The sequence below is a fragment of the Pseudorca crassidens genome, chromosome 12 (genome assembly GCF_039906515.1).
Source record: "Pseudorca crassidens isolate mPseCra1 chromosome 12, mPseCra1.hap1, whole genome shotgun sequence".
NCBI lineage: Eukaryota > Metazoa > Chordata > Mammalia > Artiodactyla > Delphinidae > Pseudorca > Pseudorca crassidens.
In genome coordinates this window covers 66,274,754-66,297,331 of record NC_090307.1, presented here as the reverse complement: position 1 = coordinate 66,297,331, position 22,578 = coordinate 66,274,754, and the positions used below count along the sequence as shown (strand labels likewise).

At 51.8% G+C, this 22,578-nt stretch overlaps 2 protein-coding genes and 1 non-coding gene across 4 annotated transcripts in view; 2 read left to right on the top strand and 1 right to left on the bottom strand.

Annotated features, from left to right (window-relative positions):
- Positions 1-397: 397 nt before the first annotated feature.
- YDJC (YdjC chitooligosaccharide deacetylase homolog) lies at positions 398-2,305 on the top strand. Of its 2 annotated transcripts, none has more exons than XM_067700005.1 (5): positions 398-658; positions 746-905; positions 1,102-1,201; positions 1,278-1,455; positions 1,567-1,860. In XM_067700005.1, exons 1-5 carry the CDS (start codon positions 495-497, stop codon positions 1,715-1,717), a joined length of 753 nt encoding a protein of 250 aa, XP_067556106.1. In that variant the 5' UTR covers positions 398-494; the 3' UTR covers positions 1,718-1,860. The 2 variants fall into 2 exon arrangements, with proteins under 2 accessions (XP_067556106.1, XP_067556104.1); XM_067700003.1 differs by having other exon boundaries at positions 401-658; positions 1,640-2,305.
- A 4,715-nt stretch (positions 2,306-7,020) lies between these two features.
- Positions 7,021-22,578, bottom strand: part of UBE2L3 (ubiquitin conjugating enzyme E2 L3) — a 42,576-nt gene continuing 27,018 nt past the window's right edge. The window contains exons 3-4 of the mRNA XM_067700002.1: positions 12,039-12,225; positions 7,021-7,380 (exon numbers count right to left, since the gene is read on the bottom strand). Of these exons, the coding sequence (XP_067556103.1) occupies positions 7,226-7,380; positions 12,039-12,225 (342 nt within the window). The 3' untranslated portion in view covers positions 7,021-7,225. The remainder of the gene's footprint in view (positions 7,381-12,038; positions 12,226-22,578) is intronic.
- Positions 21,666-21,738, top strand: TRNAW-CCA (transfer RNA tryptophan (anticodon CCA)). The gene has a single exon. It is a non-coding gene; the product is annotated as a tRNA-Trp (tRNA).

The following is a 22,578-nucleotide window of genomic DNA, read 5'->3' as shown; positions in this document are numbered from 1 at the left end:
GCTAATAACATGAAAAAGTTCAGTCACTATCAAAAAAATGAAACACTACAAGAATGAGATAACACTGATGTGATCATTGTCTTCTCAAAACAACACAAAAAAGTTTGTGGTGAAGGAGCAGAAAACTTGGGTGTATTTATTTGCTTAGAGAAAATACCGGGAGACAGTACCCGGAAAGTGAACGGTGGTGATCTTGGGGGAGGGTAAGAGATTTTTTTTTCTTCAGGTTTATTTTTCCGTTTTTCATATTGAACATTTCTGCAGTCACTGCAAGTTTCGCGTTGCCATAAACCGGGCAGCGGTCCGGGTGGGGCGGGGCACTTTGGGTGGCTGGCGGTTGCAGGGATCCCCGGAACCAGCAGGTGGCGAGAACAAAGGCTAAAGCGCGGGCGCGCCGGGCGCGTGCGTCGGGGCGGGGCCTCGGGCCGCGTCTGGGGCGGGGCCTGGACTGTCCGGCCCTAGTCCCACGGGCCCGAACAGCTGGTGGAGGGACCATGGCCCGGCCCCGTGTGCGGCTGGTGGTCACGGCAGATGACTTTGGTTACTGCCCGCGGCGCGACGAGGGCATTGTAGAAGCCTTCCTGGCGGGAGCTGTGACCAGCGTGTCCCTGCTGGTCAACGGCGCGGCCGCCGAGAGCGCGGCTGAGCTGGCCCGCAGGTGAGCAGCGGCCCCCTGCAGGGTCCGGGCGGGTTTGGGGGCCGCCGCCCCGCACCTCCGGTGCTCCCGCTCGCGCTCCGCCCGCAGGCACCGAATCCCCACGGGCCTGCACGCCAACCTATCCGAGGGCCGCCCCGTGGGCCCGGCCCGCCACGGCGCCTCGTCGCTGCTCGGCCCCGAAGGCTTCTTCCTCGGCAAGATGGGATTCCGGGAGGCGGTGGCCGCCGGAGAGGTGGTCTTGCCCCAGGTGCGGAGGTGCGGCTTCAGGAAGATGCTCGTGGTGACTCCCCCAAAGCTCCGCCCCGAGGGTACCGTGCGCAGAATTGGGCTCTGGATGCCTAACTGGTTCAAACACAGGGGCGATCACAGGGGACCACATGGACGGGGTCCTTCTGGGTAGCTGCTTCCGGACGTTCTGTGTGCCGATCACCTTCTTACTTCAGGTTCGAGGAGAGCTGGAGGCCCAGCTGAGCCGTTTCCGGGAATTACTGGGCAGGGACCCTACTCACGTGGACGGGCACCAGCACGTGCACGTGCTCCCAGGTGCGTGGGTTGGTGCTCCCAGGCCGGGGTGGGGGGCTGCTGCACGTGCCTCTCCCTGACTCTGCCCCGCCCGCAGGAGTGTGCCAGGTGTTCGCCGAGGCGCTGCAGGCCTGCGGGGTGCGCTTCACTAGGCTGCCGATGGAGCGCGGGGTGGGCGGCTGCGCTTGGCTCGAGGCCCCAGCGCGCGCCTTCGCCTGCGCAGTGGAGCAAGACGCCCGCGCCGCCATGGGCCCCTTTGCCCGCCACGGCCTGCGGTAAGGCCCCCTGCCCCCTGCCGGGCCCAGGTCCCAGTGTGTCCAGCTGGCCGTTCACCTTGGCCAGCTGTGTCCGTTTCTCATCCTCGACTGGTGGTGTCCCCACCCCAGATCCGTCCCGCCCACGGCCTACCCCTGCCCATTGCGGCCTGCAGCCGTGCCACTGATGCCCCGGCATCTACAGGTGGACCGATGTCTTCGTGGGCCTGAGCACCTGCGGCCGGCACATGTCCGCTCACCACGTGTCAGGGGCACTGGCTAGGGCCCTGGAGGGTATACCCACTGGACGCGCAGTGACAGCCGAGCTGATGGCACACCCCGGCTATCCGAGTGTGCCTCCGGCTGGGGGCAGCAGTGAGGGTCCTGATGCCTTTTCCTGCTCCTGGGAGCGCCTACACGAGCTGCGTGTCCTCACAGCACCGGTGCTGTGGGCTCAGCTTGCCCAGGACGGCGTGCAGCTCTGCACCCTCCACGAGCTAGACTCCAAGAGGCCCGGAGAGGGGACCCCCAGCGAAGCCACTCTGGAAACCTTTCTGGAGCCCTCCCCACTGTGACCCTCCCCGGCAGACAGCCAAGCATTAACGTCCCTTGGTGCCCAGGAAGGGAACTGGGTCCCAGAGCAGGCTGTGACTTCCCGGGCTGGATGCTGCCACCTCTGTGCCCAGGTCCTCATGGTTCAGAGTGGCGGCAGAGCTTCTGCAAGCCCTCTGGCTGCAGGAGGCAGCCGTGATCTCTGGGCCTGGGGCCTGCCAAGCATGGGGGGGGGGGTCACAGTGCTGTGTAAGCATCTTCCTTGTTTGGGTGCACAGGGCAGAGATGGCTGTATTAATAAAGTAACATGTCCTGTAAACTTGGGTGTTTATAGACTGTGCCCGGGAAACCTTCCCAGACACAAGAAGGACACGAAACTCCTTTGGGGCCCACTGAGGTCACTGTTCCAGAAAAGATCTGCAGTGCCTCCACCTTTGGCGCTGCTTATGCTTAGGCTCTCTTTATTCTTTTCTTTTGGTGGGGGTGGGTAGGAGGAGGGGAGTGAGGGGTTGGAAGAATGTCTCACTAGGCTACTTTTTGGGAGGCATATTATAATCTCAATTTTGACTTTAAAGACATCACCTGTTCGAAGTAAGCAGCCCTTTGCCATCCTAGGGGATGGGTCTGAGGAGGTCCTGCAAACTTGCAGGAGTGTGTTTACGTTTTTCCAGGAGGGATGGTCTTCTACGGAAATGGCACCCCTGGTGATGTGTAGATGCCCTGTGACCGGGGCTCCTGTGGCCTGGATCAAGGCGATGCCAGGAGCAGATGGAAACCCATGTGGTCCTTCTTGTCTCATGTAATCTCACATCATAGTGCCTGTGTGCAGGCACCGGTGCCCCCATTTTGAAGATCTAGAGATAGTAGGGGAGCAGAGCTGTGAAGCTGCCTGTTCATTTACTCAACATGCCCTGGGCCTGAGTCTGTACCAAGCATGGAACCAGGGCCAAAAGAGTTCTGCACTTTCTAAAGGGGTGAGGGTAGGGCCCCATCCCCTTGACTGGTGGCTTCAGCCCGCTCTTTCTGGCTCCATCCTCTACCCCTACCCTTTCTCTGACTTTGACTTCTCCAGCCGCAGGCCCTTTCCTCCCCCATTTCATCCAGGGCTGTGAACTGGAATGGCTGTGAATGTGGCCCTGGCCTCCCCACCCCGGCCCGCTGGGGTCTGGCCGTGCTCCCACAGGCTGCTGGCTGGAGCTGGGCAGCAAGCACAGAGGCACCTCCCTCGAGGCGGGTCTGTTGTTCTGAGAGGAGGGGCTGGCTGTATGGCTCCAGGGCCCAGGAGAGATGTGGGTGACAAGGGAGAGACTGGGGGGTCTGCACAGATGCTGGAGGAAGCTGTGGGAGTGGCCACTGTCACTCAGGGAGCCAGAGAGGGAGCAGCAGAGATAAGGGCCCAGATCAGCCCTAGGCCATGGGCACTGAAGAACAGAGAAAGGGACAAGAAGGCAGAGGGCCCATTTCGAGGCTGGCCACTGGCATCCCACCAGGGAGATGGGGTATTTTTCACATAAAACCTGCTGTGCCCCAGGACGGCCCAGGCTAGGGGTTTACTGTTAGCCACCAGTTCATCAGGCACGGAGGATCTGCTCCATGCCAGGCCAGGCCTCGGAGCTGGGACACAGCCTGCAAGGAGCTCACGGTCTGGTACACACATGGGGGCAGTCCTGTGACCGGGCTGCAGTCGGGGGTGGGAATACACAGCAAAGCATGGGGACAAAGCCTCTGCGATGTTGAGGAGACTTCCACTCTGGTGACAGCCCACACGGCACCCCCAGGAGACCAGGCTGCCAGCACCCAGGAAACAGCCATCTACCAAGTGCAGCCTGGGCCAGGCACTGTGCTGTGCAAGATCAGACCTTCAGCTCTGCTCCTGGGGCAGGTGTGCCGTTCCCCCTCGTGCATGAGGGAAGCAGGTGAGGAGGAGCCAGTGCAGATGGGCAGGAGGACTGAGGTTCAGGTGCAGCTCTGCAGGGTGCGGCACGGACATGCTGCCAAGGGAAGACAGCGAGAGCAGGGCTGAGGCCACCCCCTGTGGGGTGGGCCCTGGCCAGAGGAGCCCCAGGGGGCAGGAGGGCGCCAGAAGCCAGGCCGAGGTGATGCAGTCATTGCGTATCTCGAGCTGAACAACGAACAGAATGAGGAAGGTGAGAGGACGGTGGCCACCGAGTGGAGGGAGTTGAGAGGGTCTCACAGGCTTTGGGGAGGGTCTGTGGCTGTGTTTGGGCTCAAAGGGAGCCAGTCGTGGGAGGCGAGGGCACTGGAGCCAGGCTGTAACAGCACAGGCCCCTGACCGAGTCACTTTCCTCCTCTGTGAAAGCAGAGTAATGGTGCCCGTGGGTCTGTCCTGAGAGTTAGGACAGCGCTAGGACGAGCAGAGTCCCTACTGATGATCAAGGCAGGCCCCCAGCCTCCTTACTTTCTGGTGCCCCAGAAACTTGCCCCAGGAAGTTCCCTCTTGGACTGCAGACCTAGCTGTCAGGGTCTCAGCTGGTGTCAGACTCCAAGCAGGGGACTCAGCTGACAATAAGTGTCAGGGCCTTGGCTGGCCTGGTGCTGAGTCAGCACTAGGGCTGCAGTCGCAGTCAGGAGACTCGGAGGTGGGTTTGGGCTGGAGCTATTCAAGGAAGTGGCCCAGCCCCTCCCTTGGGCATACCCTCACCAGCTCCCTGAACTTCTTCCAGACAGCACCCTCCTCAGGGCCCCAGTCTGCTCCTCCGTTAAATGTGGCTGAGGTGACACGTATACAGAGGTCACTCTCCCCTCCCCAGACACCCAAGGGTGTCTCTGCAGCCCTTTCTGCTTCCCTCAGCATGGCCAGAACACCTCTGTGCACCTCTCCTGGAGGCCAGGTATGGGGAGAAAGCCAGAAGAACCTGCCCAAGACCCCAGGCCACTAGCACTGCCCACCCCCAGTAAGGAAGAGACCCACACGACCAGACGAGTGTCCGAGAGCATTTTATTAAGGGCAGCAGAGTAGATCGCAGCATCTTAGAAAGCCTAGTCCCCGCCATAGGGGGAAGGGCGGGGGGACCGGGCAGGAGCGTGTATTCCCATGGGGCCCATCGGAGGTGTGGTGATCACAGCCCTCCCGTGCTCTGGGGGATCCAGCTGTCTGGCCCCGGAGCAGCAAGGCGCCTGCTGGCACGCTTCATGCCTGCCCAAGGGCTCGGGGAGTGCCCGCTGGTAGAGCAGGAGCTCAGCCGGAGGGAGGGACCGTCCACCACCCAGCTCTCGGAGGCCAGGCCCCTGCTGATGGGCGAACCCCGGCTGTGATGCCAGGGGATGCAAGTCCCTGAGGGGCCGCCGGCTTCAACCATGGTGGACGTCCTCCTGGTGGTGAGCAGAGAAGGGAGGGGGCGATGGGTGGGCAGAGCTACGCTGGTAGAAATACGAAGCAATGGGACAGTTTCCAGGAATGGCAATATTTCTGGATTCAGAGAAGCGACGAGAACAAATGGTGGCTTATCTGGATAGCTTCTGACAGAATTTGGCATTTTATTACAAATCTGCGTGTGAGTGAAATAAAGTCCATCATCACCTTTCTGCTAATGAAGAGACAGACGTGGATGTGCTGGCCGGCGCCCTCACCAGCCCGGGCGCACGGGAGGCTCCAGAACGTGCCTCTTGCGTACCTGGGACTAAAGAAGTTGCGTTCATGAGACCCGCTGCAGGCTGCACGTATACGGCCTCACCCACCATCACCCCACCTCTGCACACAAGCCACCTCAGGTCTGCAAGCCTGGAAAGACCTCAAGTTATAGAACTAAAATTAAAACAGAAAGCCAAGTTTAAGTCATCTTCTCCACAGGATCTAGCCCCTGGAGCGCCCAGAAGGGAAGCCACCAGTGGCAGAAGTGGAGGTGGTGACACACAGTGCTTGGACCACTAGCTTCCCCTGGGTGTCAGTGACAAGGACTCTACTTCAGGGACAGTCCCACTTCCTTTGAAAAGACATTAACATTCAAATCCTTACAAGTTCATCTGATGATAAATTCTAAGGTCAATTTTTATTTCTACAAAAAAAGGCAGTCAAAACAATATAAAACACGTAAAGGATATTACTGAGTGAGCTTCACGTGGAGCCTGACTCCGCGAAGGCCATGAGTCCAGTGGGAGGGGGAGGCCGTCCTGTTCCTGGGCTGGGCCGTCTGGATGCTCCAGAGGAAGGGCCAGTGGGGCGCCGGCGACCCCAGGCTGGTGCCGGTGACAGAGGAGTCTGCCAGAGGGTCAAACGTGCTGAGGAAGGGCCGCGGTGGGGCTGCTGCACTGAGGACGCAGAGGGTGAGCTCTGAGCTACGTCGGGTGGACACGTTGGTGACAGGTGAGCGTGGAATTTCAAGTAGACACTCTGGCTTTAGCACTGTCCGCAGGGACCTGGACATCTTCTAGAACAGCTGCAGGGAGGAATGGCAACCTGTGGCCTCGGGAGCCTCTCTGGTGAAAAATTCCTCCCACAAGTGCACCGTGCTCTGGCTGGCACACCCCTGGGGGCTGCCTCAGACTTGGTGCTGGGGGTCTCCCTAAGCAGGTCGGCCCAGGTGGAGTTCATCATGACGCGGACGGCAGGGTCTGCCAATCTGGTCAGCATTACTGGGGTAACATTAGCCAGAGTTTTACAGCAGAGCTAGGCCTCCCTTTCCACAGCTTTGTTTTTGGGAGGGGGTGGGAGTGGAGATGGTTGTTTGCTTGTTTTTTAATTTTTTTAAAAGGATATTATAAATCAGAGTCAAGAGAAACTTAACCGACTCCCACACCAGGCCGCGTGCCAAGGAGGGGAGCAGAGGAGCCGCAGAGGCCTCCACTGCCCCTCCCGGCGGGAGGTGGGGCCTGGGTTTGGGGAAGTGAGTGAAAAACAAACTAAATGCAAAAAGTGGGAGTTGCAAGGGCAGGGGAAGAGGGGAACCACAACTTTTTTTTAACCTTATGGGCTAAATGTAAACTGAAGATTTTGGATAAATTTGGACAGCAAAAGAAACACCATTCTTTTAAAGTAGACTGAAGCAGTGATTTTTAAAACAAAGAAAGCAGAACTAGAACATCTTAAATTTTTAATCCTTTCTTTACAGGTCACCTAGACCACTTTTGATTAAGAAAACTGTAGAAAGTTAGTAACTGCCACAAGCAGACGCCAGGCGGTGGCACATGTCAATTTTCCATAGAGTCCTGCTTTGTGGGGTGTCTGAATGTACTGCTCAGCATCTCTGCTCACACTTGCTGGAATCAATCGCGGCAGATTTTAGTCCACAGGTCGCTTTTCCCCATATTTCTTTGTAAACTCTTCAGCGTTCTTACAGAATTTTTTACGGTCCTTAGAGTATTCTTCAGCTAGGTCAGCCCGGAGCGGGTGCTCGGGCTGGGGGTCGTTCACCAGTGCTATGAGGGACTGGATGACTGCCAAGAAAAGGACAAGGCACCGCTGGTTAGAAGGCCCTTGGAAGGGGCATGGCAAGAAACACAGCTCTGATTAAATGTCTATATGCTTCTCAGACAGAGCGGCCTCCCATTCATGCAAAATTCTAACCACCAGCACTCAACCCATCATTCCCATGATGAGAAGAAAGTGATGGAGGACAAAGAGCCAGCACTACAGTAGATAACTAACCGTACAGAGTGATGCCACGTTCTCTTCCTCCTCCTCCAGGAACCCTTCCTGTACTGACACACTGGGGATGTCCCAGTCCCCAGTCATTCTCACCCCTCTCCTGAACTTTGGAGACCCAGGCCCACCACTGACACCCCCACTCTCATGCAGGTGAAGCTTCTCCAGGGCAGGGACTGGGCAATGTGCCCAGCACTACACTAGGTTCAGGGTGTGTGACAGGCCTGCACTGTGTAAATGGATAATGAGCCCACCCTGAAAGACCCCTAGCAGCTTCTGAACGGCCGAGAAAGGTTCACTCGACCACCCTGCATTAACCACTGGGAGGCTGTAGCCCTCATCAGCACTGCACAGTCCATTCCAGAGGTGGAAGTCACACGGATGGCTCAGGGTGGATTCCACAATGCTCCCCCAAAGGGCAGTCAGGCTCAGATGTGCGGGACGGCAAGCCCTGGACAGGAGGGCCAGGAGGGAGTGGAGGGTGGGGGAGGGGGAAGTATGGAAGGTCCAGGAACCCCTGGACTCCTCAGAAGTGGGGTGCATGCAGCCACCAGGCTTCCCACACACGTCCCCTGACTCCCCCCAACCCCCACCAGGACCAGCACCCCCACTGTCCCAGCAAAAAGGCCCCTCTCCTCTGGACTGCCGATGCCAGGTGCCTTTATTGGGAGCCCACGCTCTTCACCCCAGTATTACAAGGAATGGGTTAAAAAAGCTTTTTGTTTCAGTTTCTCTTTGTCTGTCACAAATCCACATGGAGCTTAAGTGATTATTTACTTAATATATTTCTTTAAATCACATCAAAAATATTTTTTAAAGGAAAGTTAACTATTAGTAACTCTTATGGAAAATCACTTTCACTTGCCATAAACTGAAGGCACGCATCCATAAACATGAAATAAGCACCTATGCTGCCTCCTTCCCGGCAAGAGGAAGCAACCACCGGAACAAACACTCTTCCGAGTGGTTCTTTCTCAGCATCTCTGAGGCACCCCAGCCCACTGCACTCCAAGACTCTCCACACCACGCTCAGCCGTGAGACTGCTGTTCTTAACTTTTGGGAAACCTGAACCACATTTGCCCTATAGCACATTTATAAGGTGGTTTCCCATCTTTTTCCAGGACTAGAAATGGTTCTGTAGCAGAGTTGACACTGATGAGTTTTCAAGTTTTCCTCCATTATGGAGACTCAGGCTGTCTGCTTCTCACTATGATCATCTTAATACCTAATGTATTAGCATCAAATACATTCATCGTTAAGACGTGCTTTTCAAAAGATAATTCACTTTGCAAGTTTGCAGTTTGTCTAATTCTTTTCAGAGAACTTGCTTTAAATATTTTCAAGTTAACTAAGTAGTTCTGATGAGTGCTTCATTCTTTCTCTACCCCTGTAAACTGTAAGAAAACCCAGCTGAGCTCGTTTGTTTCCACAGTGAGAACACCGACAGCTACAACGCTTTCCAAACCACAACCACAGCCCCATCCATCACTTTCACATACGGGGGGGCACACTCATTACGTTTTACAAATGATCGAGCCCTGGCTTCTTGATCTCTTCCTTGACCCAAATGCTACTCAGAAGGATCTTTCCCCCTCCAAAATGTAGGGGCTTAAAAACATTATCAAAACTTACCTCCTTTCTCACTGTATATGATCAGAGACTAAAGTCTATAAAATTTCCTTGTTTTTGTTCTTTCTGACAGTTTGTGATGGAGGATGTAAACCGTATCTGTAACTCGCCCCTTTTCATGGGGACCCAGTGGGCTCCATTCTCAGAGTAAAATGTGACCCATACCTTCCCCCATACATGAAGGCGTACAATGCAGTGGTCTTCCATGGATTGTGCTATGAAGGGTAAGTTTATTAATCTTATCCTGTTTATTGTATTTGAGTCCTCTTTCTAAAGTTTATCTACTTGATTTGTTATAAGACAGCAAATGGGTATGGGGGGACTAAAACATTTGATTTATGAATCTGACTTTTCTGTTTATATAATTTTGTTGCTGTGTTGTTTGGTTCGTATAGAGGTCAGTATTATACAGGCTTCCTCACTGACTATATTTCATATGGTGAATCTCTTTCACCACCAAACAAAGCCCTTGCTCTGTTGATAGATATGTACCAGAACCAGACACACTGCTGAGGAAAACTCTGTTTTCACATCCCTTCTTCTGGTTATTGTTATTATCGCCAACTCCTACCACCTTTCTGTATGATACAGGTTTGCCTTGTTTCTTGACTTTTCTCCTATTTTTGCTCAATTTTTAATGCTTTACTTTAAAAATTGAGATATAATTCACATACCAAAAAATAAACTCTCTGAGAAGTATGCAATTCAGTTGTTTTTTAGTGTATTCACAAAATCGTGTGACACCACCACTATCTAACTCCAGAACGTTTTCATCATCCCTAAAAGAATACCCACTCTCCTTAGTAATCACTTCCTAGACCCCTCCCCCAGCCCCAGGCAAACACTAACCTCCTTTCTGACTATAGATCTGCCTATTCTGGACATTCCATATACTGTTGCTTCTCATTATTTGCAGTAGTTATCCACTAAAAAGTTGCTGTGAATGCTGAATTATAGTGAACCATGAGTGACCCGAGGAATGACCAGCTATAGAATCACCCAGCTGAGCCCAGTCAACCTACAGAAATAGAAATAATAAACTGTTGTTAATTTAAGCCACTAAGTTTTGAGATGGTTTGTAATACAGTAACAGGTAACTGAAACACGGGGGACACGGTGTCAAGTGCCAGGGACGACATTCCTGAAGTGTGTGAGGATAAGCTCAAGGCCATGCCGGACGAATCTACAGAATGATCTAGAGAGAAACCCTGTCTCCGATCACAAAACAGCAATTCTGCCCGGTGCTGCATGTAGAACAGCACCGTGTTTAAGATAAAAGTTTTAACTTCAAAACCTAAGTCAGCAAGTACAAAAGAATGAAAAACCTCTCTTAGGTTTATCTGACTATTTGAAAAAAGCACCCACAACCTGGAAAAGCAGTGCATGTTGGCTGCTCACTGAGACCTGAAGCTGAAAACAGGACCGGTGCTGCCACAGCCCTCTTGGGCAGCCTGCCCTGTGGGCAGAGAGAGGGGCAGAGCACAGGTACCTGCGCCCAATTCTCAGGTGAGGGAGGAGACCCGTAACTCTCTGTGGTCTGGCCGCCTGAGCAAATGCAGCAACTGCAGGCTTACACACAGAGCTAGGAGTTTGTGTGCTTAAGAACAACTCTGTCAATCTTTTACAGACATCAGCTTGTGCACGACCAAGCACCAAGCCCCCTGGAGACCCCTTCACTGTGACTCCACGCTTGGTACCCACTGCTTTCTGCTGCTCAGCTGTGGGAGCCTGGTGGATGCCTTTCATGGTGGATGTTTCAGTGACTCTTTCAGGGGTTCCACTGGAAAATGACTGTGTATATCAGTCACCAAAAAAAAAAAACAACACCTGCAGCCTCTCAAATTCCAGCCTCATCCATTCTCCTTAATCTAAAAAGGCTGTAAGTGGTTCAGGGAGTTACTTACAGGAAAGCCACCAAAAATATCAGGTTAGGATTGCAAAAGAAAATTCTAGAATTAAGAATAAAAACTAGGCTTCCCTGATGGCGCAGTGGTTGAGAGTCCGCCTGCCGATGCAGGGGACACGGGTTCGTGCCCCGGTCTGGGAGGGTCCCGCATGCCGCGGAGCGGCTGGGCCCGTGAGCCATGGCCGCTGAGCCTGCGTGTCCGGAGCCTGTGCTCCGCAACGGGAGAGACCACAACAGTGAGAGGCCCGCGTACCGCAAAAAAAAAAAAAAAGAATAAAAACTAGACACAGTCTATAACAAAGTTTAGTCACCTGCCGGGGAAAAGAGGGGGGCGACCACAGTAGTGAATCAAGTACTTTTCCCAGAAAAATGAGGGCACCCAGACCCAGGGACACACAGGGAGTTCCAGGCCCGCTAAGGCTGACTGTGTGCTTTCACGTGGGCACACTGCCCTCAAGTCTGGCCGTGCCCTCCCAAGACACCCCAGCATCCTGTGGCCTGCCACATGGCTCCGGCTCAAGCCCGCAGGCCCTCAACACCCTCCCTTCCCCCTTCCAGTCTGAGTCCATGTGCTAACTGCTGTGTGAGGCCACTTCCCCCCGCCCCAGGCAGCCCACAATCCTCACGAACACTCCCAGGGACAGGGTCACACCCCTCCCTGCATTGGGAGTGAGCGCTGGTCTGGTCTGTCTGCGCGGGTCCCCCTTGGGCTGCGAGCACAAGAACACCTGCGTGGGCTGAAGCTTAGCTGAGATGCGCCAAGCCCATGGAACAGTGGGACCACAGCAGCCTTCTGTGGACACGGTGGTCAGTGCTATAGGATTTCTCTGGACTCCGTGCGACGTGGTGTCAGAAGGGACCTAGAAGGCCCTGCCCGCAGCAGTGTCCCCAGAAGACACGAGGAGACGCCTTACCTTGGTCAGTTTTGGTTGCTGGCTTCCAGTTTTCAGCACTAATTACTGGCAGACAGACCTGCCCCTTTTCATCAATGTTCGGGTGATAGATCTTCGTTTTAAATGTGATCTTCGGTGGTTTGAATGGGTACTCTGCTGGAAAGTTGATTTCAATTCTGAAGGCCCCTTTATCATATGGAGGGTTGTCCTGGAGGGAAAGGAAAGAGGGCGGAGTGAACCTGTAGCTGAGACAGGAATGTTCTAATTGTTCACTGGAAAAATTACTTTGTTTCAAGAGGTTGTATCAACTGAAGCCTTGTCACCTTCAGGGGAACAACAATCAATCTGTATTTCTAGAGCAACATGTCTGCTAAACTGTGAAAGGGTCTGAGATGGACGCCCTGGCCTCTTTACCTTTTTTTTTTTAATAGACTTCATTTTTTTTTTTGAGTAGTTTTAGGTTTACAGCAAAACTGAGAGGAAAGTACAGAACTCCTACACACACACAGCCTCCCCCACCAGAGTGGTACACGCATTACAGGTGATGGACTGACACCAACACATCATCACCCACAGTCCACAGTCTACAGCAGGGCTCACTCTCGGTGCTGGACACTGAATGGGTTGTATGAAGTATTATACCCTATGGTTGGAATCATGCAGTATTCAGCCCTTTCAGACTGGCTCCTTTCACTTAGTAATATGCATTTAAGGTTCCTTTGTGGCTTGTTAGATCACTTCTTTTTGTCACTGAATATTAATCCATTGTCTCGATGTAGTTTATCCATTCACTTCCTGAAGGTCAGCTTGGTTGCCTTTGGCAATTATGCATAAAGCTGCTATCCACAACCGTGTGCAGGTTTCTGTGTGGACATGTTATTTTCATCTCCTTTGGGTAAATACTAAGGAGCACAATTGTAGGTTAAGGGTATGCTTAGTTTTGTAAAAAATCACCAATCTATCTTCCAAAGTGGCTGCACCATTCTGCATTCCCACCAGGACTGATGAGAGTTCCTGTTGCTCCACATCCTCGCCAGCATTTGGTGTTGTCAGCATTCTGGATTTCCACCAATCTGACAGGTGTGTAGTTGCATCCTGTAGTTTTAATTTGTAATTCCCTAATGATATTGTGTTGACTACCTTTTCATATGCTTATTTGCTATCTGTATGTCTTCTGTGGTAAGAAGTCTTTTCAGGTTTTTGGTCCATTTTATTATTATTATTATTTATAAATTTATTTATTTATGGCTGCGTTGGGTCTTCGTTGCTGCACGCGGGCTTTCTCTAGTTGTGGTGAGCGGGGGCTGTTCTTTGCGGTGCACGGGCTTCTCATTGTGGTGGCTTCTCTTGTTGCGGAGCACGTGCTCTAGGTGCATGGACCTCAGTAGTTGCGGCACACGGGCTTAGTTGCTCCGTGGCATGGGGGATCTTCCCAGACCAGGGCTCGAACCCGTGTCCCCTGCACTGGCAGGAGTATTCTTAACCACTGCGCCACCAGGGAAGTCCCTGGCCCATTTTAAAATCAGGTTCTTTGTTTTCTTGTTATTGAGTTTTAAGAGTTCTTTGTACATTTGGGGTTAACAGCCCTTTTTCAGATAATGTCTTTTGCAAATATCTCTTTATCTTTTTTGAAGGTATGAAGAGTTACACCAGGGGTAAATAACAACCCAACCCAGACCATACCAAGTGCTGAAAGGCCAAAGAGGTGGCCACAATTCCAGAATAAAGCCAGCACTCAGCTGTACGGCTGGCCCCTGAGGAGCTGAGCTGGCCCCTAGCTGGTCGCCAGGTAGGGCCAGAACCATGCCCCACCCCTGTGTCCTTAGGACCACTCAGAGAACTATCCCTCAGGGCCTGCACACTGATGGCCCAGGAGCCTCTGAGAGATGCCCCAAGAGAAAAAGGCCAGCCTCTCTCCAGCTCTGCCTCCACGTCCAGAGCTGAGCCAGCCCTCCAGTCTGTGGCCTCCCAGCCCCGGACTCTAGCTCTCCAGGGTCCCAGCCCACTCAAAGAAGGCCCAGCTTCACTGAGTGCCCAGGAATGCACAGCGCTGCCTCCTCAAGCCCCAGCGTGATGAGATATTCTCCAGCAAATAGGATTCCTCTGCTGGGGAGTGAGGCCAGCACACGTCAGGTCCCCACACTATCCCCACCCAAGAAGGGTAAAATTAGGGAAGGCTGAGGGGTGGGAGAGGCCTTCCCAGCAGAGAGGACTAAAAACTAGGACGGCAGGGGCTTGGAGGGGACAGCATGGAGCAAGACAGGAGGCTGGGGCTGAGTTTAGGGGTCTGAACCACCCAATCGAGCAGCTGGATCCATGGTCGGAAGATGAACCTACAGGATGCACGGCAGGAAGGTGGTGCCTCAGGAGCGGGTGAGGGAGGAGATGTCAACACCTCGGGCGCTGCACCTGGGTGAGGAGACAGACCCATGCACACCCGGAGGGGGTGGGCCATGGCTGGACTGGGAAATCATTTTCACCCCAACAAAACCTTCCCTAATCCCTTCTTTAGGGAACACAGAATTGTCTAGAACACTGTCCAGAAGTTAAAGTGGCAGCGGACTCCTCCCAGGCCTTGTCCTGACTGCTCACTACCTAGGAGAGCTAGACTCACCATTACCAACGAGCCCACAGGGACACAGAGATTTTGCTTCGGGGTTTTAAGAAGGGACCGGCTTCAGCCACGGAAAGAGCCTTCCTGGATGACCCTGGCTGCTGAAACCCACCAGATATGTTCAACCATCAACCAGGACTGACCAACCACCTGGGGCCCGCCGCGTGCTGGGCCATGTGCCAGGAGCTGGAGACAAGGACGAGTCAGGCCAGCCAGGCAAGCCCGGGACATTCCCCAACATCTGTCATGTGGGGGTGACCCTGAGGTAGAAGCCACCCACATTGCATGCTGCACATGGGCAAAAAGTCAGGAGAAGCAGCTCTCTCGCTACAGGACACAGGACAGGCCGAACCTCTCGCCGCCCAGGGAGCATGTCTTAACTCCTTGGAGACTCTATCCCTGTCCAGGCCTCGGGGTGACCAAAGGAGTGGCTCCAAAACCCCAGGGATTTGTGTGGAAGGGGGTGTGCAAAAATTCAACACAGTACCTACCCTGTGGATAAAGGCCTAAGTGCCACACGTGAGTTTTCCACACATTAGAGTTAAACTTATTCTGTGGGAAGGCAGCTCAGAAACTAGAAGGGGCCTCAATGAGAAAACACGGCTTTGTGGTAGAAAAATAGTATTCAAAATTTCAGGAATTTGCCTCAGATGGTCCTCTCCACAAGCCATGGAGAGCTACCCGCAAGGACAGTGCAAACCTTGGCTCCCCCCACCCCTCCCGGCTCTCACCCCACCCTCCCCAGGCACAAAGCCACTTTGGAGCAACTAAGGCCAAGAGGAGGCTCCTCCAAACCCCTTGGGCCTTTCCCCCACGGGTCCACTCCTGGCCTGCAGGCAAGCCGGCTCTTTCCTCCCCAGGGCAACCTTGAGGAACCCTGAGACCCCACCGCACCCCACACATCTCTTAATCCACTGAAGACCCAGAGTCCTTCCACCATTGTACATCAGTCACAGTTTTGTGTCACCGTTGTGGCAGCTCTCCCTGGGGCTCAGGGAGGACACCACACAGCTCTCTGGCAGCCACTCCCTGACCTGGCCAGCAGCCACACCAAGTCCCCATGGCGCATGCCCAGCTGGCGATCTGACACCACACGGGACTCGTGGCTGGACTGATGTGGACAGGCAGCTCCTAGATGGATCCACTGATGATCGACCACGTGTGTTGGCCGGTGGAGAACCCTCAGCGGTGTCCTTTCCGCGGGGTAACCCTTCACCCACAAGGAACACAGCCCGGCCTGGCTGCCCCGAGGACGTCTACCCAGGCCTGGCCCAGACCCACCCTCAGGCTGCTTGCCCCGGGGTCCAGTTACAGAGGGATGGGAAGGCGGGCTTCCTTGCGCTCTAACCTTCACAGTCCACTAGAGGGCCTGGTCGAAAGGCAGGAAAAGCTCCTGGCCTCTGAGCACAGACTGTCTTCTCATGCCCTGTAACTGTTAAGTGTTCATTCTCTCTTATCTCTTCGTGGTTGCCTGAATTACCAAGTCTGCACAGTGAGCAGAGTCATCATCTGCTAACTTTGCTTTCTGAAGATGACCTCTTTGTACTGTTTCCAACAATTGGGTTCCTAGCACTTTTCACAGTACAGCTCTTTGTCAATGAATACTCTGACATTTAAAAATTCCATCATTTTCTCTTTGAAAATAAACATTTGTGGAAGTATTTTTAGAACAGATTTTCCAATCTTTCATGACCAAACTACCCTATGAATTACACCTAAATTTAAAATCACAATCTCTAAACCATAATGGAAAAGAATATGAAAAAGAATACATACCTGTATATAACTGAATCACTTTACTGTACACCAGAAACACAACATTGCAAATCAACTACACTTCCGTAAAATAAATTTCAAAGAAAAAAACTAAAGAAATTAGGTTGGTCACTAAGTTTCAAAATGCTTTCTTAAAAACCCAATAAAGCACACTGAATATTGCAAAAAAAAAAAAAAATCGCTGTCTCCAATAAAACGGAATTCCACAGGAACTTTCCCTCCTCTGAACTCATAGGTACCTTTCACGGCATGATTCACCTTCCCTTCAAGAAAAGAAGTAGCTTTATTGTTATTTCTCATAGAAATATAACATTCACACCAAAAAAGTAGTACTAGACATTCCACCCCAGGATAAGGGCTGAGCGTGTCCACAACACAGCCTGCGGCGCACAGCAGTCAGCACACTCCTTGGTCAAGGGACCCGGATTCTGGGAGCGCGGTGCTCTTGGCCGCACAGCCTGTGCCCGCCCACGCGTGGGGCAGATCACTTCGCTTTCTAAGACCCAGCCACAGAACTACTAACGTCGGAGAATTCCTTGTCTGTTGTAGAAAACGTGTGGTGTGGGCCAGCGCCCTGGCATGCGGCACTCCTGCACACACACGCATGCGGTTTGCTGCTGGCAGCACCCACTCGCCCGCCCTCGGCGCACCCATGCCTTCACTAGGGCTGCAGCGTATTCCACCATCAGACGCGACACAATTTCCTTACCCCCTCCCCGTTGCCAGGCGAGAACTTGCTGCACTCGTGAAGAGTGTCTGGACCCAAACGCTTCCTTACCAAAAACATAAAGTGACCACAGGACCCACAACCCCACTCCTAAATATCCTAAAGAAATGAAAACGCTTGTCGACATAAAATCCTGTTCACCAATGTTCATAGCAACATCATTCATAATAGCCAAACAGAGGAAACAACCCAAATACCTATCAACTGGTGAATGGATAAGCAAACTATGATATATCCATTACAACAGAATATTATTTGGCAATAAAAAGGAATGAAGTACGAATATATGCTACAACATGGATAAACCTTGAAAATATTATGCTAAGGAAGGAAGCCAGACACAAAACGTCACGTATTATATGATTCCATTTATATGAAATATACAGGATAGCTAAATCTACAAAGTAGATCTGTGGTTGCCTACACCTGGGGGACTGGGGGTGATGCTAACAAGGGGAGGTTTCTTTGAGGAGTAATAAAAAATGTTCTAAAATTGTGGTGATGGAGAAACAACTCTGCAAATATACTAACAGCCATTGAATAACTGTACACTTTAAATGCATGAAATGCAGGGTTTGTGACTCTCAATGAAACTGTTAAAAAGGAAATCAAAGCTAACTCAGAAACAGGGTTTTCGACTGAGGACAGTGTTGTCCCTCCTGGAGAGGTTTAGAAATGCCTGAGGTTGTCCCAATGACAAAGGTGGCTACTGGCATCTAATGAACAAGAAACAGAGACAACCCTGCACAAATAATCCACCTGCACACAGCAAAATGTAGTTTCCAAGGCTCTCTGAGAACTACAAATTCAATAACTTACAGAATGTTTGTGGGGCGCCTACTCTGTGTAATGCACAGTGCTAGGGACAGGAAGTGGGAGGGAAACAGATAAAGGTCTCTGCCTGAACCAGAACTCGCTGAGACGACACCCACACCACCAGTTATAAAGCAGAATTAGCCCTCTGAGGAGCCCCAAAGAGAGGGGGGCTGGACCACAGCTGACCCCAACGGACTGTCCAGCCAACGGCTGCTCCCGCTGTCTCCTTGCTGGCAAAATCCCAGTTTTGTTTCCGTCCATGCTGCCCCCTCATTGTGAACCGGGGTAAATCCTGACTGGTCTACACCTGTCCCATCCAATATGGTGGCCACCAGCCCAAGCGCCTATTGTGTACTTGCAACAGGACTCTTCCGAATTTAGATGTGCTATAAGCGTAAAATACCACCTGGATTTGAGACTTTGTGCAAAAAAAAAAGAATAAACTATTTAGTTAATAATTATTTATATTGATTACATGTAGAAAATATTTTTGATATACTGTATTAAGTAAAATACTTACCAAAGTGAATTCCACTTGTTTAATTCCCTTCCTTCCTTCCTTCCTCCCTCCCTCCCTTCTTCCCTCCTTCCTTCCCTCCCTCCCTCCCTTCCTTCCTTCCTTTCTTCCTTCCTTCCATGTTAGTTCCCTGACCAGGGATCCAACCCACACCCTCCTCGGGTCTTCAGCAGTGAAAGCGCGGAGTCCCAACCACTGGACCGCCGGGGAATTCCCTAATTTTCATTTTTAATGGGAGTTCTGGAAAATTTAAAAGCACGGCTGTGGCTTGCAGTATACTCCTTTTGGACAGCACAGTCCATCATGGTACTGCCCACACCTCGGCCAGTGACAGACCAGGGGTGGCCACGTGTCCTGGTTCTGGATAATGAGGAGTGAGGGGTCTGTGGTGGGCCCCTGGGATGGGCGTCTTTGTTTTTGGTCACACCAAACTACACACACACACACGTGTCACAGATGGAGAAGTCTGAATGGGGTTGGTGGACTGATCAGCGTCTACTTCCTGGTTACAGCACTGCACTACAGTTGCACAACAGGTGAAGGCTACTGGGGAATCTCTGTTATTTCCTACAATTGCATGAAAATCTACAGTTATCTCAAAATAAAAAGTTCAAGGAGAGAGAGAGAAAAGAAGAGACCTCTTCTCTTCCTTCCGGGAAACTGTGAAGCCCATGCAGGTCTGTGCTCTCCCCTCGCCGAGCCGCTGGATTGCCAGTCCAGAGCCCCTGCCCCAGGACTCTGTCAGGGGCAGCAACTTTCCCTTTTCAAAGCCACGCTAAGTGGGGGGTTTCCTTACTTGCAGTCAAAAGCGACCTCACTACTATGAATTGTGAGTGGAGGGAACAGAGAGGAGGGAGTGATTCACTGAGACCAGGGAATAGAGAGCGTCAGGAAGACGCAGGTGCAGGAGGATGACCAGTTGGAAGGGGTACACACGGCTTCACGAACAGAAGAGGAGGCCTCTCTCTCTGAAAGTTAACAAGCAGGTATTTACCTCAACAATTGTCAGCTTTGAGCAGCCCAGCCCCAGGACAGGGGAGCAAAAGCTCCTCGAAAGAGGCTGGGGCCTGAGCCCAGGTGGGGGAGCCAGGGCCTGTGAGGTGCTCAAAGAACCTGTGAGACGGAATGGCCTGCACGGAGGCAAAGGCAGTTACAGCTTCTGCAATGGGATGTGATCGGTGTACCTGAGGCTCATTCCCAAAAACACTCTGCTCAGCAGAACCTGGTGCGCGAGCCTCGGGGCTAGTGCAGAGGCCAGAGACACTGTGATGGCAGAGAGACTGCGTCCTCTCCCAACAGGCTGGTGGAGTGACCACCAGGGCGGTACGAGGCCTCTCCACAAAACTCAATTTCATTTTAAAAACAATTATTGACACAGCTTTGAAGATGCAAGGCCTCAGGAATACAAAGCTGACTCCCAAGTCTGTGCTTCTGAAGCCCAAAGGCAGAGAAATCCAGGGCAGTCTGACTACACACTGACAAGAGGCAGGCATTTACCAGCTCCTTTTACAAATGAGGGACAGAGGCACAGACAGAAGAAAGACACTGTCGTTGTTGAAACGTTGTCACGTGTGCATGTCTTACCTTCTCAATAAAAGGTAAAACCAGCAGCAGCACCCCTGTAAGTCCAGGGTGACAATGACATGGGTAGGGAGCAGCCCAGGCAAGAAAGGAACTCAACTGGGGATGAACACCCCCCACCAAAGAACTAAGCACTCAAATCATCAAGTTAGAAAAGAACAAAGAGGGACTTCCCTGGTGGCGCAGTGGTTAAGAATCTGCCTGCCAGTGCAGGGGACACGGGTTCGAGCCCAGATCCGGTAAGATGACACCTGCCACGGAGCAACTAAGCCCATGTGCCACAACTACTGAGCCTGTGCTCTAGAGACCGTGAGCCACAACTACTGAGCCCACGCACCACAACTACTGAACCTGCGTGCCTACAGCCCGTACTCCTCAACGAGAAGCCACCACAATAAGAAGCCTGCGTACTGCAACAAAGAGCAGCCCCCCACTCACCGCAACTAGAGAAAGCCCACATGCAGCAACGAAGACCCAATGCAGCCAAAAACAAATAAAATAAATAAATTTTAAAAAAGCAAAGAGCAAACAAATACCAAGGAAAACAAAAGACAAAACATAAAAGCAGAAATTACCATAAAAGCAAAAATTAGCAAATCAGAACACAGAAAAAAGAATGAAATTTCTACTTCTTGATACATGAAGTCAGTATAACCATCTATCAAAATCCACTAAACAGAGCTTCCCTAGTGGCACAGTGGTTGAGAGTCCGCCTGCCAATGCAGGGGACACGGGTTCGTGCCTTGGTCCGGGAAGATCCCACATGCCGTGGAGCAGCTGGGCCCGTGAGCCACGGCTGCTGAGCCTGCGCGTCCGGAGACTGTGCTCCGCAACGGGAGAGGCCACAGCAGTGAGAGGCCCGCGTACCGCAAAAAAAAAAAAAAAAAAAAAAAAAATCCACTAAACACAGAAAACACAATCCAATCTCACATATGACCACAGATGCAAGCACACTAAAGACTAGGAAATTTAATACACTGGAACATTTAAAAACAGTCCATTGTAATGAAGGGGGAATTAATCCAGAAAGCAATGAGGGGCTTAATTAACAGGCCACTTTGAAAACCCACACCACAAAACCTAATTGACAGTAATATGGCCTTTAATGAAATCCACTCATTCCTGATTAAAAGAGAAAAATTTAGGGTGTAACATCAGCAAAATGGCAAAGCAGGCAGCTCCAAACTCCCATCCTTCCATAGAAACAAACAAACAAAATACTGCAGAAACCGTCAGAACCAACTTTGTCAGAACTCTGGAAAACAGTCAAAGGTTTACAGCAACCTTTGGCTGTGAATGCAGAATCAAGAAAAAGGCAACTAAAACACAGTAGGAAAGCTTTGTGTCGACTTTACTTGCCCTTAGCCTGGCCGCTCCCTGGCTGGGAGACAGGCATCTTGAAGATGGGTGAATGATGGCCACCTCTGACTACCACGTGGGACCCAGGCCCTCCATTCCAGAGAAGCAGAGCAGACCTTAGTCACAAATTACTGTCTGTCTGTTCTAACCAGTCCAGGGCTACCCGGAGGGCTGACACAGGTGCTCTGTTTTGCCTCGCTCAGAACCCACAGAGCATGGGAAAAGCACAGGAACTGCTCAAGAAGACTGTAGGGGACTTCCCTGATGGTCCAGTGGTTAAGACTCAGCACTCCAAATGCAGGGGGCCCAGGTTCGATCCCTGGTCAGGGAACTAGATCCCGCACGCTGCAACTAAAGATCCTGTATGCTGCAACAAAGATCCCATGTGCTACAACCAAGACCCGGAGCAGCCAAATAAATAAATAAATAAAAGACTGTAAGGCCATGAAAAACTCACAGCTGCCTACAGCAAAGGATGGCAGGTGAGACACACAGATTGCATAAAGCCAAGGAGGTAAAGCCACAGAGAAACCCAGGGATATCAGGGCATTCAGAAGCACCCAGGTACACTGCGGAGCTGAGAAAGTCACACATATGCCTAGGACAGGATACACGCTAAGAAAAGAACTGAGAAGATCTGAAGCTTTCACCACCAGCTAACCATAGGCTCAAGGAAAGCAGGAAGTGAAGAAGGCAGAAATGTAACTGGCCTGGCTACATGTTCAAGAAGTACCCTAGCACAGAACCAATCTGCAAAGACTGAGAGACTTTTTTTAAGCTCCTGGCATTCAAGGAAATTTCAGTCAAAACACTGGTGGAACACAAGAGAAGCCTTTAACACTCAAGAACAGCAAATCCTGCAGGGAGGGGGAAAATCTGATTTACGCATTATAATATTCAAATGTCCAATTTTCAACAGCAACAACAAAATCACAAAGCATACAAAGAAACAGAAAAGTATGGCCCGTTTAAAGGATAAAAAAAAAACTGACAAAAACTATTTCTGAATAAGCCCAGACATTAGACTTACCAGACAAAGAATTAAAATCAACTGTCTTAAAAATGCTCAAAGAGGGAATTCCCTGGCAGTCCAGTGATTGGAACTCGGCACTTTCACTGCCATGGGCCCGGATTTGATCCCTGGTTGGGGAACTAAGATCCTGCAAGCTGT